Source organism: Neophocaena asiaeorientalis, unplaced genomic scaffold, assembly GCF_003031525.2.
Source record: "Neophocaena asiaeorientalis asiaeorientalis breed wild unplaced genomic scaffold, Neophocaena_asiaeorientalis_V1.1 scaffold641, whole genome shotgun sequence".
Classification (NCBI taxonomy): Eukaryota; Metazoa; Chordata; class Mammalia; order Artiodactyla; family Phocoenidae; genus Neophocaena; species Neophocaena asiaeorientalis.
In genome coordinates this window covers 405,607-424,607 of record NW_020173730.1, presented here as the reverse complement: position 1 = coordinate 424,607, position 19,001 = coordinate 405,607, and the positions used below count along the sequence as shown (strand labels likewise).

The window sequence follows — 19,001 nt, the reverse complement described above, 5'->3', positions numbered from 1 at the left end:
CCACAACTAGAGAAAGCCTGCACACAGCAATGAAGACCCAACACAGCCAAAAATAAATAAATAAAATAAATTTAAAAATAAAATAAAATAAAAAATATTAGATTGAAAACTACAAGACAGAAGAAAACATAAGAGACAATCTTCCTGGCCTTGTCTTAGGCAAAGATTTCTTAACTTTGACACCATATGCATGATTCATAAATTAAAAAATTAATAAATGTGATTTCATCAAAATTAAAACCTTTGTAAAAAAGTTTGGTGTCAAAATGACACCGTTAAGAAAACGAAAAGGGTAAGCATTTCACCAAAGATACATAAATGGCTAGGAAGCACATGAAAAGATGCTAACATCATTAGTCACTAGGGAAATGCAAAATTAAAACCCCAATGAGACACCATTACATGTTGACTAGAATGGTGTAAATTTAAAAAAACTGATTGTACCAAGTGTTGTCAAATATGTGTTGCAAATGGAACTCTCAATCATTGCTCATGGGAATGTAAAAATGACACAAATCACTTGGGAGAACAGTCTGTCAGTTTCTTGAAAAGTTAAACATACACATACTATATGACCCAGCTATTCCACTTGTAGATATTTACCCAAAATAAATGAAAGCGTATGTCCAAACGAAGATTTCAGCATCAATGTTCATAGTAGCTTTACTTGGAATAGCCAAAACTGGGAGAAAAACATCCAAATGTCCATCAACAGATGAATAAATTGTGCTATGTCCATACAATGGAATACTACTCAGCAATAAAAAGAAACAGACATTGATATATATAATAAACAATATAGATGAATCTCAATTATGCTGAATGAAAAAAGCTAAACAAAAAAAAGGGAGAACATACTGTATGATGCCACTTAAAGACTAATCAATAGTGGCAGAAAGCAGATCAGCAGTTGTCTTGGGACGGGAGTAAGGGATGTGAAGTGACCAGAAGAAGCGATTAAAAAGGTGCCCAAGAAACTACTGGAGATGATAAATAAGTTCATTATTTTTAACACAGGTCAAAACTTATTGAAGTGCACATTTCAGATAAGTTCACTTTGTTGTACGTTGATTATACATTAATAAAGTTGTAAAGAAAATTTATCTCAGGACAAAGAGAAAACAAAAAGAACTGTTTTGTGGCTATTACAATTCTCCAGGCAAGAAGCAGTGGTTGCTTAGACTGGGATGGAACCCTTTGAGATGAAAATGTAAGTAAATAATTTTAAAGTTTATCAGAATACAGAAATGACAATACTTTGTTGGTGAAATGTATATTGGAAGATGAAGAAAAGGAAGGAATAGAGGACAACTTTTATTTTGGCTCAAGCAGCTGAGTAAATAGTGTTGCCTTTTACTAACATGAAGAAGACTGGGGTAGGATTACAGAGTCAAGGTTTCTCACCACAATTACCAAGAGTAATTCAAACTGGTTTGACAAGTTCAATGGATTTAAAACAAATAACTAGGGTTTATATACAGACATCTAGAAAATAAAAATAAGACACTGATCAACTATCATAAATATGAAAAAGAAATTAATATGATACGACACAGCAAAAGAAACAAGTAATTCATGGAGATTATAAAACAGGTACAAAACACCTTGGTCACAAATATGTTTTAAAATAAATAAATGAAAGGTAAATGTGCACATTAGAAAATAATTACTTATAAGTGTTTTAGTGAAATGCTACATTTTACTGATAGTGTTTTTTTCTAGAAGTAATATTTAGGTCTGCTTACATTTCTAACAAAAAATATTTGTATCTATTAAAAGTCAAATTAATAATTCAAGGAAAGAATGCTACAGGTTCTTTATTATGTTCAACATCTTTGCTTACCTGTTTAATCTTTCAAGTAATGGTCCAAATTGTGCTGTTTCATACGATGGACTGAAAGTATCTTGACTTTCATTTAATTTAGAAACCAAGGAATTAGAATAATTAACACTACTGAGCTGCAAAAAGAAAGGAAGAGCCTGACAAAGTGGTAAATGTACATATATACAAGTTAAATTATTTATCACAAATGTCATTTAAGTGAACATATATATACAAAAATGTATTATTTTAGTCTAAAATAAAGTAATTGTGTCCTAATTGAAAACAAAATAAATACTGTTATAACAATGAAAGCAATATCAGTATTTGAGTAATTATTGAAATAACAGGGTTGATACTATGGTCAGCTAAACATTTTCTCAGAGATTAAAAAAAAAAATTTTAAAAATACCCAGTACACCAGGATCTTGAGTAAATAAAAGTTAAATTTCTCTGACAAAAAATACATTATCTCTCCCAAGAAAACAGCTATACTTATCTCAGTTTTTCCATTTACTGAGTAATTTTATACTGCTACTTTAATATTTCCAAATATCAATATCATTGAGTACAAAATGGAGAAAGTGTTGGAAGACTATTGTGAAAAGCAGTTGAGATAATCCATTTATTAATGTGGAAAGTACCATATAAATATATTATATTGGCTCAGCACTAATCTATCCAGCAACAATAGTTTATATCTGTAGTATATATTTATCTACAAGTCATCAAACATAGAAATGACAAGTCCAAAGACAATCAGTGACAGAAATAGGAAAAAAAGAGGGGGAGACAAAAAGAGATACTGAAAGTCTTAAAAAAAAAAAAGGTCTGAAGTGAGGGAGAGCTGAAAATAAAGTATGATAATACATCTTACATCTCAGCCTCAGAGAGACAGTGACAGAGGTGCAGAGACAAAGGTGCATCCCTTGAAGTGAGAAACAAACAAACAAATCAAAAGAGAAGGGGATATTATATATGAGCTCAAATACTACTTTTCTAGGGAAGTGAGAAGTGAGCCCCAGACCAGTTTTTCTTCTAAAATGTTTTTTCAACTCAATTTCTTTTTTATCATATAATTTCATTTTAATTCTTCTCACTTTTCTTGAAATCCCTCCAAGTGAACTATTAAATACTTCATTAAAAGGTCACAATGTGACAATATGCCTTGGACAGGGACATTAAACTCTCTTTTTCTCTTCTGTCATATTAAGAATAACATTATTTACCCCTCTGGAGATAATCACTAACCTGCAGTCTGTAAGTAGGAGATTACAGAGCATTTCATTCTCTAGCCTATAAACTATTTAACAGAATAAGGATGAGTTATAAGCTGATCTAGGATGCAAGTTTTAGTCTTATAAAATACAGACTGAATGGGTACTTGGATGTTTTTCACTGCATCTTTCAAAAATTATTGGGTGCTCAAATTAATAAGGCTAACACATATCACTGAAACATAATACTTCATTTTCTCTCTTCTGAAAAACAGAAAACATACTTTAATAAAATTGAATCATGTTACATATTATATATAACTATAATATAGCATGATATATAACTATAATTTATAAATTTATAATTATAAATTAATTTTAAAATAATAACTACATAAATATGGCATAAAACTACTACATGCTAAAAATGGGAGAAATTCAAACTAAATATTCCTATTAATAAGACAGTGTTTATACAACCATTTTCCTATCATTATACATTAGTAATCTTTAATAATTTTATTTTTAAACTCTATATAAATTTAATAAAAAATCATTTCTTGGTATGTTCTATGGCAGATATATTTCAGAATTTTAAATTTTGGACATTTTCATATTTTTACTTTAGAGCACACAATGATTGAACAATATTTTAGCACTACACATCTCTATATAAATATATTTGTATAATTATAATTGAAGTGCATATAACGTTGTTATCTGACAAATCATAAAAAGAATCAAGCCATCACAACTCATACTTTAACAGGCTACTATGATATCACTGAGATTATGTACTCCTATTCACAAGAGCCTTTCCATAACATGTCTACCGGGCCACCATTACATCACCAACTAGATATTTACTGTGATTACAATCATACTACTATATAACACACTGAACGATTTTCAATTTCACTATCAATTTTTAAAAAAATGATTCTTTTCAAAGATTTTTAAAGAACACTCCAGTTTTTGGATTCATAATCTTCTACAGTTCAGAGAATTAAGTTTTTGACCTTTGAGGAACTATTACACTTATTTTAGCTATATCTATAGCAATTCGCAACTAATATTTTTAAATCTATAAAAAGAGAAAGGAATATATCATAAAAATATAATAATATCAAAATGCTAAGAACTCGTGATCCAAAGATATCTGTTCATTCTGCTTCTCTTCATATGCAACTTTCTGAAGACTAGGTGCTATTCTGGGAATGAAATTTAGTTTTGTAATATTTCTATTGGAAGATAATTCAGCTGAAAAAGATGGTGGAGTGAAACTGCAGTTTTCTGTTCTGTTGAATTGAGGTCCAAACATTCTATATGAGTCCATGACTTGTGATGACTATATGAAAGAAGATACAATAATTTGGTTTGCCAAAATGTAAAAACCAGAGAAGATGAAAGTGAAAATAGAAGTGCAAAAAGATCATGGGTTGCAGAAAAAGTCCCAAGGAAAGGCAAGCCCATCAGTAATGGACAAGACTTATTAAGAAAAGAGAGGTTGTCAACTAAGATTATACTTAAGAGCTCCTTTTCATTTGCCTTTATCACACTTGGTCCCCTCCATCCTCAAGCCCCATTCTCCTACATGCCGTCTCCTAAAGATGGGAAACCTGAGTTTCATTAACCCACATTACAGGTGAAAAGATTTCCAAGAGATTTTAGTATCACAGTTATCTTTCTCTAGTATAACTTTAGCAATTCGAAGGAAAGAAAGGGTAATGAATAATATAGCCTTAGACCTTAATATTTCAAGCTTTAATCACAATCTGTGCATTTTCTAATTGATTAAAATTTTATTTGCTAAAAGTAGTTCTAAGAGGGAAGTTTATAGTGATACAAGTTTACCTCAGAAAACAAGAAAAACCTCAAACAACCTAACCTTACACCTGAAGCAACTAAAGAGAGAAGAACAAACAAAACCCAAAGTTAGTAGAAGGGAAAAAAATCATAAAGATCAGAGCAGAAATAAATGGGATAGAGACCAAGGAAACAATAGAAAAGATCAATGAAATAAAAAGCTGGTCCTTTGAAAAGATAAACAAAATTGATAAACCTTTAGCCAGACTCATAAAGAAAAAGGGGAGGGCACCCAAAGCAATAAAATTAGCAATGAAAAAGAAGTTACAAACAACACCACAGAAATACAAAGGACCATAAGAGACTGCTACAAACAACTATATGCCAAGAAAATGGACAACCTAGAAGGAATGTACAAATTCTTAGACAGGTACAATCTTCCAAGACTGAACCAAGAAGAAATAGAAAATATGACAGACCAATCATAAGTACTGAAATTGAATCTGTGATTTAAAAACTCCCAACAAACAAAAGTCCAGGACCAGATGACTTAACAGGAGAATTCTGCCAAATATTTAGAGAAGAGTTAACATCTACCCTTCCGAAACTATTCCAAAAAATTGCAGAGAAAGGAACACTTCGAAATCATTCTATGAGGCCACCATCACCCTGATACAGAAACCAGACAAAGACACCTTCAAAAAAGAAAATTACAGGCCAATATCACTGATGAACTTAGATACAAAAATCCTCAACAAAATATTGGCAAATCGAAACCAACAATACATTAAAAGGATCATACACCATGATCAAGCGGGATTTATACCAGGGATGCAAGGATTTTTCAATATCCACAAATTAATCAGCGTGATACACCACATTAACAAACTGAAGAATAAAAACCATATGATCATCTCAATAAATACAGAAAAAGCTTTTGATAAAATTCAACATCCCTTGATGATAAAAACTCTCCAGAAAGTGGTCATAGAGGGAACATACCTCAACATAATAATGGCCATATATGACAAACCCACAGATAACATCATACTCAACAGTGAAAAGCTGAAAGCATTTCCTCTAAGATCAGGAACAAGACAAGAATGTCCACTCTTGTGGACACAGTTTCTGTCTTTTTTTAAAAGTTCCAAACATAAGCTATATCATATGATATTTATTCAACACAGTTTTAGAAGTCCTAGCCATGGCAATCAGAGAAGAAAAAGAAATAAAAGGAATCCAAACTGGAAAACAGAAAGTAAAACTGTCACTGCACATGACATGATACTATACATAGAAAATCCTAAAGATGCTACCCAAAAACTACTAGAGATCATCAGTGAATTCGGTAAAGTTGCAGGATACAAAATTAATATATAGAAATCTGTTCCATTTCTATATGCTAACAATGAAAGATCAGAAAGAGAAATTAAGGAAACAATCCCATGTACCATTGCATCACAAAGATTAAAATATCTAGGAATAAACCTACCTAAGAAGGCAAAAGACCTGTACTCTGAAAACTATAAGACACTGATGAAAGAAACTGAAGGTGACACAAACAGTTGGAAAGATTACACTGTGTTCCTGGATTGGAAGAATTAATGTTGTTAAAATGACTGCACTGTCCAAGGCAATCTACAGATTCAATGGCAGCCCTACCAAATTACCAATGGGATTTTTCACAGAATTAGAACAAAATTTTTAAAAATTTGTATGGAAACACAAAAGACCCCAAATAGCCAAAGCAATCTTGAGAAAGAAAAACAGAGCTGGAGTAATCAGTCTCCCTGACTTCAGACTACAAAGCTACAGTATTCAAAACGTATGGTACTGGTACAAAAACAGACATATAGATCAATGGAACAGGATAGAAAGCCCAGGAACCTATGGCTAATTAATCTATGATAAAGGAGGCAAGAATATACAATGGAGAAAAGACAGTTTCTTCAGTAAGTGGTGCTGGGGAACCTGGACAGCTACATGTAAAAGAATGAAATTACAACATTCTCTAATACAATGTAAAAAATAAACTCAAAATGGATTAAAGACCTAAATGTAAGATTGGATACTATAAAACTCCTAGAGGAAAACATAGGCAGAACACTCTTTGACATAAATCACAGCAATATCTTTTTGGATCCATCTCTTGGAATAATGGAAATAAAAACAAAAATAAACAAATGGGATCTAATTAAACTTAAACGCTTTTGCAGCAAAGGAAACCATACAAAAATCAAAAGACAACCTACAGAATGGGAGAAAATATTTGCAAGTGATGAGACTGATAAGGGATTAATTTCCAAAATATACAAACAGCTTATACAGCTCAACAGCAAAAAAACAAATAACCTATCAAAAACTAGGTAGTAGATCTAAATAGACATTTCTCCAAAGAAGACATACAGGTAGACAAAAGACACATGAAAAGATGCTCAACATTGCTAATTATTTGAGAAATGAAAATCAAAACTACAATGAGGCATCACCCCAACACCAGTCAGAATGGCCATTAAAAAGTCTACAAACAATAAATGCTGGAGAGGGTGTGGAGAAAAGGGAACCCTCCTACACACTGTTGGTTGGAATGTAAACTGATACAGCCACTTTGGAGAACAGTATGAAGGTTCCTTAAAAACTAAAAATAGAGCTACCATATGATCCTGCAATCCTACTCCTGGGCATATATCTGGGGAAAACCATAATCCGAAAAGATAAATACACCCAAATGTTCTTTGCAGCACTATTTATAATAGCTGAGATGTGGAAGCAGACCTAAATGTCTACAAATAGATAAATGGATAAAGAAGATGTGGTTTATAGTTACAATGGAGTATTACTCATCCATAAAAAAGAATGAAATAATGTCTTTTGCAGCAACATGGATAGACCTAGAGACTACCAGACTAAGTGAAGTCAGGCAGAGAGAGACAAATATCATATGATATAGCTTATATGTGGAATAAAAAAAAAGATACAAATGAACTTATCTACAAAACAGAAATAGACCCACAGACATAGAAAACAAACTTACAGTTACCAAAGTGGAAAGGGAGGGGGGAATAAATTAAGAAGTTGGAATTAATGTATACACACTAGTATATACAGAATGGATAATCAACAAGTCCTACTGTATAGCACAGAAAAATACACTCAATATTTTGTAATAACCTATAAAGGAAAAGAATCTGAAAGAGAATATATATATATATATATACACACATACATACATATATATATATAACTGAATCACTGTGTTGTACACCTGAAACTAACATGACATGCAAATCAACTATATTTCAATTTAAAAAAAAATGTTTAAATTAAAAATTATTTGCTAAAAAATAATCATTTGCAATACTTTAAAAAATAATCTTAGAAACAATGTGAATATTGAAAATCACAATTTGATGTAAAATAAAATAATCTGATCACTATGTTTGAAGAGATGAATTGCTCAATGATCACATGAACCCAAAGTAGGAATCTCCTAATGAATTATCCTTTGCAGTTTGTCAGTAACAAGCAGAATCAAATGTTATGCACGCGTAGGCCTAGTCTACTTTACCAAAACTCCAAATTGTTTCTCATAAGCAATCAGTTAAAATATTTTAATGTATAGGTTCCTTACATTAAAAACTTTTAAAAGAATAATTTTAAGGACTATAATTTTCTCCAGTATTTGAAAAATTTATATCATTTGGTGGCATGTCACAATTGTCAAAAAAAAAAAAAACAACTCACCTGAACTGGATCAAATTCTTCCTTGCTGCTTAGTCTTTGATAGTATATACTAACGAAAATAAAATTTTAAGGTTAAAAATAGAGCTGGCAATAAAATTGACCATCTTTTTATATCTATTTAAAATTCACACTGTTCTACACAAATACTTGAAAACATATGGAACTCTAAGTAACTCTCTTCATTCCAGGGTTATAATATTACTGAGTTTTCTAAAAATTATATTATTACAAGAGAGACATTTTTATGATAAAGAAAGTGAAACTGTGTACAAAAACTTAGTGTGGACATTTGGTCATTTGATAAAGGTCTTAATAGTTTAATAATATTATAACAGCCGAACAAATAAAAACTGAAGCTTAGAAGGATAAATCCTTTGTACATTTTACAACGAATAAATGAGTGTTAATAATGACCCATTTTAAATACCTAATAATATACAACTTAGCTAAAACCTACTTGTTTTCTACATCATCAATGCAGAGGTTAGATGGTACACAGGGAGGCGACATTGGAAGCTCTATATCATGCTTTCTTAGGGGCATTTTTATGTCTCTATTCATATTCATGTGGATTGGTTTTCTCACAGTTTCTATAATGAAAAAAATTACAATTTATAAAAATCTATAAGAATAATAAAATCTTTTAAAAGCGTTGTTTGATATACTATGTTCATTAAATAAATGTACATTTTAGAAATTTACTGAAAACCACCTATATTCTATTGATATATATGCTAGAAGTCATTACAATACTATCACAGTAAGTCAAATCATCTCTTTTTCTTCATCATCTTATATATTCCTTGTGAAAGGGGCTCTACTCACTTCTACTTTTTACTTCCTCCAAGACTTCCCTGATGCCCAGACTATATCAGATGTTGTCTGATACATTCCCATAAAGCTATATAAGTTCTCTATTATAGCACTTACCATAGTTTGCAGTACTTGATTAACTCTATTTCCCTCACTAGATTTTTAAACTTTATAGAGCAGAATCCTTGTCTCTCTTTATAGAAGAAGTCTCTATTTTGTCTGTTCAGTACTTTTGACAACTCTTCTGTGAAATGCTTTTACACATGCACCAACTATGTAGTTCTAGTGGAGACTTTCTATGTTATAAAACCCTGCCTTTCTGGAAAAATTAATGGGTACCCATCTGACCCAAGAAGAATTAATAATTGTTCCCTCTGGTTATAAGTAATTGTTCCATGGCAGCGTGGATGGGACGGGAGCCTGGGAGAGAATGGATACATATATATGTAGGTTTGAATCGCTTTGCTGTGCACCTGAAACTGTCACATCATTGTTAATCAGCTATACTCCAGTATAAAATAAAAAGTTAAAAAAATAAGTAATTGTTCCAGTGCTGGGCCCTGGCACCAGTAGGGCAAGGCAACATCCCTTCAGTGGAATTTTTTAAAGTTCAGAACCAGAGAAACAGATCTCAGTATTTCCCTGGTAGCAAAACTAGGAGAGATGAGCAATATTAGTTTTTTAAGGTAATGTGTTTTTTTTGTTTGTTTGTTTTTGCGGTACACGGGCCTCTCACTGCTGTGGCCTCTCCCGTTGCGGAGCACAGGCTCTGGACGCACAGGCTCAGCAGCCATGGCTCATGGGCCCAGCCGCTCTGCAGCATGTGGGATCCTCTCAGACCGGGGCACGAACCCGGGTCCCCTGCATCAGCAGGCGGACTCTCAACCACTGCGCCACCAGGGAAGCCCCTAAGGTAATGTTTTAAGCCTCAATGATGAAGACAGTCTGAGAGAATGAAGCTAATATCTGAAGTGAGAAAGAATCTTGGCTGTATTCAAGTCCTTGATTCAAGCAGTCTCTGAGGCCCGGCTGCACCACAGCCCTTCCTTTTAGTTAAGTGCCTTGGTCCCTTCAAGGCTGCTGTAACAGAATACCATAGTCTGGGTGGATTATAAACAACAGAAATTTAGTTCTCAGTCTGGAGGCTGCGAAGTCCAAGATCAGGGTGCTGGCAGATGTGGTGTCTGGTGAGGGCCTGCTTCCTGTTTCACAGACAGCCATCTTCTCACTGTGCCTTCAGATGGTAGAAAGGGAAAGAGAGCTCTCTGGGTCTCTTTAATAAGGGTACAATGCTATCCATGAGGGCTCCACCCTCATGACATTATCACTTCCTAAATGTCCCTCCTGAACATTAGGGATTAAGATTTCAACATATGAGTTTGGGGGGGGGGGGGACACAAACATTCAGTTCACAACATTAAGTAAGTATATATTTTTAAATGTCTGTTGTTTGCAGCCATGAGTCCTCACTAATAAAGTCTTGCTTTTGTAGGAGAGTAGAAATATCTCTATCTTCTACCTTTCTAAACTCCCAGCTGGGGCCCCTGTAACAAAACAGGGATTAACAAGAGGAAAACATTCAAATTTACTTAATATAGGTTTTACATAGAAAACTTCAAAAAGAAAATGAAGACCCAAAGAAGTGTTTAAACCTGAGCATTTTAATGCTAGGTTTGACGAACAATGGAAAGTCATAAAGAATGTGATAGGACAAAAACAGGGTATGAGCAAAGTGTAGTAAACTGGGGGAAACAGCAGTCCCGTTCATTTAGATTCCTCTCAGTGCCCCTCTGTCTTGGAGATAAAGATGTTCCTTTCCTCCAGGTATAGGGTACCTCTCACATGAGAATCCTTCCTGCACATGCTGCTTCTCAAATTCCTTCAGTTTAAAATATTCAAAATGCCAAGGTGCCATATTTTGGGGTATCGTGTCCCAACCTTGTCACTTCCTATTCTATTCCCAGCATCCAACACAATACTTATGGTAGGTATTCAGTAAACATATGTTGAATGCATAAGTGAAAAGAAAGTAAGGGAGAAAGGAAATACATAAAGATAAATTCATCATCAGACAGCACATGCAAGAGAACAAAACTGGAACCTTATCTTACACCATACACAAAAATCAACTCAAAAAAATGGATTAAAGCCTTAATTATAAGACCCGAGGGACTTCCCTGGCGTTCCAGTGGTTAAGACTCCACACTCCCAGTGCAGGGGGCAAGGGTTTGATCCCTGGTCTGGGAACTAAGATCCCGCATGCCACATAGCGTGGCCAAAAAAAAAAAAAAGTGAAAAGTATAAGACTCGAAACCATAAAACTCCTAGAAGAAAACATAAAGGTTAAGCTCCTTGACATCCATCTTGGCAATGATTTTTTGGATTTGACAGCAAAACAAAGGCAACTAAAGCAAATATAAAGAAGTGAGACTACATTAAACTAAAAAGCTACTGCACAGCAAAAGAAACCATCAACAAAATGAAAAGGCAACCTATGGAATGGGAGAAAATATTTGCAAATCATGTATCTAATAAGGGGTTAATATCCACCATATATAAAGAACTCACATAAGTCATTAGCAAAAAAATAAACAATCTAATTTAAAAATGGGCAGAGGACCTGAATAGACATTTTTCCAAAGACATACAAATGGCCAACAGGTGCTCAACATCACTAATCATCAGGGAAATGCAAATCAAAACCACAATAAGACATCTTCTCATACATGTCAGAAGGACTATTATCAAAAAGAGAAGAGATAACAAGTGTTGACAAGAATGTGGAGAAAAGGGAACCCTTGTGCACTGTAGAATCTTAAAAAAAAATGTAGAATCACTTACATGTAGAGTATTAAAAAAAAAATGTCAAATTCATAGAAACACGGAGTAGAAAAGTGGTTTCCAGGGGCTGGGGATTGGAGAGTAGGGGAAATAGGGAGAGGCTGGTAAAAGGGTACAAACTTTGAACTGTATGATGATTAAGGTCTGAAGATCTAGTGTAAAATGTGGTGACTATAGTTGATAACACTGTATTATATAAGTGAAGAAAATAAAAGGTAAATTCAACAGACAGATTTACAACAAAAGCTTTTATTCCCAAAGTCCATGAATAATGTATTTACTTTTACTACAGTAAAAGTTTTTTACTTGTGTAAACTGCCATCTGTGGAGGGAGAAACAAAAATGGCAGAGAAAGGAAAAGAGGGGATACTAAGAACAGTATGATCAATTTCTATCCATCATTTATGAACTCTCTTACTTCTTTAAGCTCTCATTTTAGCATTTATTTTAAAAATTAAATATCAGACACAAGTTCCCTTTAGAGAGAAAAAAATACTCTGATTAAACTTTTTATTTACGTAAAGAATCAAAGTGCATGCCAAAAGGAATGCACTTTTGAAGTATTAGACTACCATAGTTAATACCCCAGGAATGCCTATGAAATTATTCAGATTGCGAGATAGGAAACTGACAAAAATCCTTTCAGCTCTTCCTTTCAAACAAATTCTCTAAATAGTATAAGATAGTAAATACATTTATTCGTGGCCTCTCCCGTTGCGGAGCACAGGCTCCAGACGCGCAGGCTCAGCAGCCACAGCTCACGGGCCCAGCCACTCCACGACATGTGGGATCTTCCCGGACCGGGGCACGAACCCGTGTCCCCTGCATTGGCAGGCGGACTCTCAACCACTGTGCCACCAGGGAAGCCCTCTTTAGCTAAACTTTGATAACTATCTGCCTAGACAGAATAATGTAATAACTGAAACAGCTGCACTGTAATAAGTCTAACCATACCTTATAAAATTAATTTTATATAACACTTAACCTAAAAATAAAAGTAAATGGATTAAACATATTTTAAGCAAAAATTAACAAACCTTATTTAACCAAGCAACCAAGTTTTAAAATTAGTTTAGTTTCCACATCCTTTGAGTTCTAAAATTACACTTATTAGAGAACTAAGTCTTATAATCACATCAGAATCAAAACAAAATGGTATTAGAAAAACTTACTTACCAGGTGTTTTCTTCTGGCAAGATATCTGATTTACCATATACAGGTTAAGGAGGTCTAAACTGACAGCAGAATTTTTGACAGGGGATGAAACTCCCAGTAATTCCATTTTTGATTTTAACCTTTTCTTTTCAAAATATTCCTAAAGTAATTATAAATAAAAAGTTATTGCAGCAACTATATGGTTTCAGGCAGAATCATAAATAATAAAAAGCAATAATACAATCAAATAATTGACTTGATTTTTTTTTTTTTTTTTTTCAGTATGCGGGCCTCTCACTGTTGTGGCCTCTCCCGTTTTGGAGCACAGGCTCCAGACTTGCAGGCTCAGTGGCCATGGCTCATGGGCCCAGCCGCTCCGTGGCATGTAGGATCTTCCCAGACCAGGGCACGAACCCGTGTCCCCTGCATCGGCAGGCGGACTCTCAACCACTGCACCACCAGGGAAGCCCTTGACTTGATATTTTTATATTTTTGTGACACGCTTTATATGTTTACAAATTAAAATCAATCATGATAACTTGAAGTTTGCCTAAAGAGTCTAAATTTCACAGCCTCTTATAATCTTTCTTTTGTTAAATGTAATACTTTTAAAACAGAACTTTATAAAGACATTCACAGGTATCAAAAATTATCTGAATGTAGAAAGTTTTTAAAAATCTGATAAAACAAATCTGACAGGCTACAAATTTGTTTTTCTACAAAGTGTTCTATTCTATAGATATAAAAATCCTTAAAGATATTCTCAGCTGGGTGCCATTAAAAGTCAACTGAGATGAGAAGAGGGGGGAAAAAAAGCAGCTATGTGAGAAATAATCTGCAGTCTAAGCCAATTTAATTCCCTTTGTTATACCTCCATGACTACAATTTTTTTTTAAACCAGACTTGTACATAATTATCTTTTATCATCCAGCATTTGTTCTCTTCTTGGTTGTTTGAACTTAATTATTCTTCCTTATCTTCATTCTTCTCTTTTAGATTATACCCTTAATTTACCAAGTTCAAAGGCATTTATTTGTTTAAAACTTATTTATTGAGCAACTACTATGTACTAACACTATAACAAATTGTGAAAACATCTTCTCTTCCATTAATAATTCATAATACACTGCCATAAATGTGATTATAAATGTGAGATATCAAAAATGAGGAAGGAAAAAAAAAATAAATAAAAAAAATAAAAAAAAAAAAAATGAGGAAGGTCCAAGATGGCAAAAAAACTAAAGAGGAAGTATTGCTTTTCCAAGAAATTAAAGTTCTTTCACATTAACCTTTCAGAATATCATTAATTATAATAGACATTTATACTGTAGACTTAGACTTAAGATTGTAAAAAACTTGTAAGAATTGTAAGAAACGTACCAGTTCTCAAGCAATAAAGTAAATGTCATGTTGTTATGCAAAATTAACCGTAGATAAACATATCTGTTTATAATTTGTTTCAGTGATTTGCAATCCCAAATTGGACTTAAATGTCTTAGAAAAGATCACACTATGGTTCAGCAATGAAATTACAGTACCTTCAGGATGCAATTTTTTTTTTCCCTTGAAAAAACTGACTATGGATCTTACAATTGATGATATCTTAGAATTAAGATGCTATTTCTTAAGGCAGTATACTTTGTGATGAATAAGACTATTGTGAGAGAGACAGTGACACAAATAATCACAATACCATGTGATAGGAGATGTTATAGGATCTACCCCAAAAGGGTAGTCAACCTATGGGTAGGTGGTGGGAGGTCAGGCAGAGGAGGAGAGGGAAGGTTTCTTATGAAATTATTTCTAAGGTAGATGGATGAGTCAAGAGTAAGCCAGAGGATAGAAATATAAGGTTCTAGGAATAAGGAAGAACAGTACAGCGACTATCTACAAAGCAAGTAAGTCTTTATTTCAGGTGACACTGTGCTGAAGAGAATGGATCCTCATACTCTAGATGTCATGATAGCCTCTAATCTTTGTGTTCCCAGAAAGAACAAAGGTATGTGACTGATTTACCTGACAAGGTTAGGCTCAATTTTTCTATCAAGTTTCATTTGGTAGAGCCAAAGAGAAAATAATTAGAAAAACCTCAGGAAATAATCAATTTTTAACTTGATAATAGCTATTTAAAAGAAGCAGCTAGAGAGACAGGAATAGACTCTGGAGAATGTGTTAAAGAAAGCAAGGTAAGAGCTTGTTTCGAGATAAAGGGAGTGTACAGTTCTCCAAATGGAGACTGCCCACTTTATGAAGTGTTGAATGGTTTGTTTATATCTCACACACCTACAAAAAGAAAAGATGGAGGTAATGGTAAACTGCAGGAGATAATGACATATTAAAGTAAGTTGGACTGAAAAATATCTTGGAATTGAACATGAAGTTCAATTTCAGCATTAGCAAGAGCTGTATAGTGGAGTGTACTGAGAAGTGAACGGGAGGTAAGTGGGAAGGGGCATAGCAGAAAAGAGAAAGGATCCAGAGAGAGCTTTTACTTGTTTCAACAGGAGAGAATTGAGTATGTATGACATCGATGCAAAACCTCCAGTTGACCCAGAATAGTTGAAGATACAAGAAAGGGGTGAAGTAATTGATGCAGTGAGGTCCCTGAGAAAGCAGAAGTAAATGGAATCCAGATCACAGATAGAGAGACCTTGACAAAAGGAAACTACTTCCTTAGTTACAGGAAGGAAAGAGAAGATGGGTGAAGATATAAGATGGTTTATAGAACTGGTGATAGAAATTTCAGATAATTCTCATCTGATAGCTTCTATCTCCTTTGAAATATGAGACATGGTCATCTAATGAGTATGAAGGGATAAAGAACAGGGTTGGGGAAGAGAGGCTTGAGGAGACAAAGGAAGGTATGAAATTTTCAAAGAATAAGAAAGTGACATGACTAGAGATCAGCACTTTGGGAAAGGGCCATGAGTCTTTTTCTTTCTTATAAATATTCAAAAGAATGATCCAAATAGAGTTAGATTATTTTTTGAAAAATAGTCTGGGGACAGATGACATTCATAGATTATTTAGTTACTGAGTGCCTATGTTACACACAATTCTAGGCACAGGAGATACAGAATGAATAAAAGTGATAAGATCCCTTTTTTATGAATATATGTTAATAGGGGGTGGGGGAAGAGAACAGAATCAACAAATTTATAAGAAAATACCAGACTTTGAAAAGAGTGATGAATAAGAGCGAGTACTGAAGAGAGAGTAACTGGAGGGTGGGGAGCTATTTGATGTAGTGATCAGAGAAAGCCAGTCTAAGATACTTTAGCTGAGACCCAAGATTGGTAAGCCAGACATAAAACTATCTCAAGGGAGAATTTTCCAGAGAAAGGGAAGAAGAGTGGCAGAAGGAGGCTCAGTGTGGTTGAAATACAATGAACAATAGGGTGAGTAGTAAAAAATAAGGCCAGAGAAGCAGGCAGCATGCAGAATCTTTAGGTCCTTTTAGATATGTTTAAATCAGATTTATTCTAAAAGCAATGAAAAGTAATTGAGGCTTTTAAGCAGGGAAATGATAAATTCTGGTGTGTGTTTTTAAAAAAACATACTAACTGCTGTGTGAAGAATAGAATACAAAAGAGAAAAAGCAAAAAAATTTTTTGATAAATTCAATGACATTAAAAGTAAGAACTTTCCTTCAAAGATATCATTAAGGAAGTAAAAATAAAGCTATGGAGTACACATAAAATTGACAAAGAATTCCTAAATGTATAAAGACACAATAAGAAAAAGACAAAGAACCCAAAGAAAAAAAATTCTAAATACTTGGAAAAGCACTTCATGAAACAGAAAACCTGGAGACCCAAGAGGGAAGAGATATGGGGATATATGTGTATGTATAGCTGATTCACTTTGTTATAAAACAGAAACTAATACACCATTGTAAAGCAATTATACTCCAATAAAGATGTTAAAAAAAAAAAACCCAAAACAGAAAACCTGAATGAAAAGATAGTCAGCTTCATTAGTAGTCAAGAAAATACAAGTTAAACTTACAATAAGGTATAATTTCACTGAGTTAACAAATACCCTGCTTACATCATAATCACTCCCTTGCTTTTCTTTAAATTTCACTACCTTTGAACATATTTTTACTGTTTTGGAACTTTTTGTAAATGGAATCTCACTGCTTGTATTCTTCTGTGAGTTGCTTCCCTTGCTCAATGTTGTTTTTGAGATTCATCTACATTAATTACATTCAGATGATACATTTCATGGCTATACCATTACTTGGGTAGGCCACAATTTGCTTAACCATTCTACTGCTCCTGAATGTTTGGGTGCTCCCTTTTCTCTCCCCTGTACCCTGTCCTTCTTCTTCCTCTCTTTCTCCTTCTTTCTTTTTTTTTTTTGTTTGCTACTTAACAACAATGATTCAAACAAGCATGTACATAAAGTGCACTTGTGGAAGTTTCTCTGAGATATATACTGCTCAGTTGCAAGGCATATACATGCTCAACATTACTATGTAATACAATCAATGTAATAATTTTAAAAAACACTAAAAAAAGTAGGAAATAGGTTATAAGGTCATTATAGTACTCTGGGCAATAAATGATAATGATGTGGATCAGGGGGCTAACAGTACAGTTAGTGAGAATTGATCAGACTTGGGATATATTGGAACTAGATGACAAGAATCAACATGATCCTTAACTCTCTGCCTGAGCAAAATGGGTAGCTAATTAAGCTATCTACAAGAAGGAAGAAGACTAAAGAAAGATGGTCTTCCAGTTTCACTCAGGTGAATTTATCAACCTTGGAAAAGTGCTCCAAAAGATCACTGTTCTCATAAGGCTATAAGACACAATAAAAATATTTTTTCTTTACCTTTTGCTTTCTCCTTTCCTGCTTGATCAGAACTCTGGTCCTGAAAAGGGAAGCATGATAAAACATATAATAATTAAAGAAATAGTCTCTGAAACAACTGCCATTTTAGCTGAAGACTTGGAATTAAAATCTAAAAGTGTAGTGACAACTGTGAAAATGTTCTTAAATTATCTGTAAAGTATATATACTGCTTCACAAAATTTTCCCAGATAGAAAATCCAAGAACTAATAAAAAAGACTCTAGACCTATGATGAATAATTAAGCATAAAATAAACCTGTTATAAAAAACAAGATAAGTAGAGAAATAAATGCACTGGAAAGAATGTATCACTGAAACATTCTCATCTGATAGCAATATTCTTGGTCAACACTGCTATTTTCTTTGCCTTTCCTTGTATTTCAATATTCTACTGAAATCAACATGGAATAGAGAGAAGATCAAAATCTATATAGGATCTAAGGAAATGTTAAGTTTATTATTAGAGCAACTTCAGTTACATTAATATATCAGCTATGTGTACCTGAAACCTCACAACTTCTTTAAAAAACAGCTATTCATTATGGATGTGCTTCAAACCACATAATCTTTGTGCCAAAAACTGCACTGAATCCCAATGGTAATGCAGTATTTAACAGTTATAAAATATTTGCTCTATTAATAATAGCAGAACACTATAAAACATTGATAATAGAGTCAGATCTACACAATATATCTTTTGGATATACATGAAACTATACTCTCAAATTCAAGATTTGTGCA

At 33.5% G+C, this 19,001-nt stretch overlaps 1 protein-coding gene across 1 annotated transcript in view; it reads right to left on the bottom strand.

Annotated features, from left to right (window-relative positions):
* Positions 1–13,540, bottom strand: part of REDIC1 (regulator of DNA class I crossover intermediates 1) — a 65,498-nt gene extending 51,958 nt beyond the window's left edge. The window contains 5 exon segments of the mRNA XM_024750863.1: positions 1,844–1,954; positions 4,182–4,387; positions 8,590–8,638; positions 9,047–9,179; positions 13,420–13,540. Of these exon segments, the coding sequence (XP_024606631.1) occupies positions 1,844–1,954; positions 4,182–4,387; positions 8,590–8,638; positions 9,047–9,179; positions 13,420–13,525 (605 nt within the window). The 5' untranslated portion in view covers positions 13,526–13,540.
* Between the last annotated feature and the right edge of the window lie 5,461 nt (positions 13,541–19,001).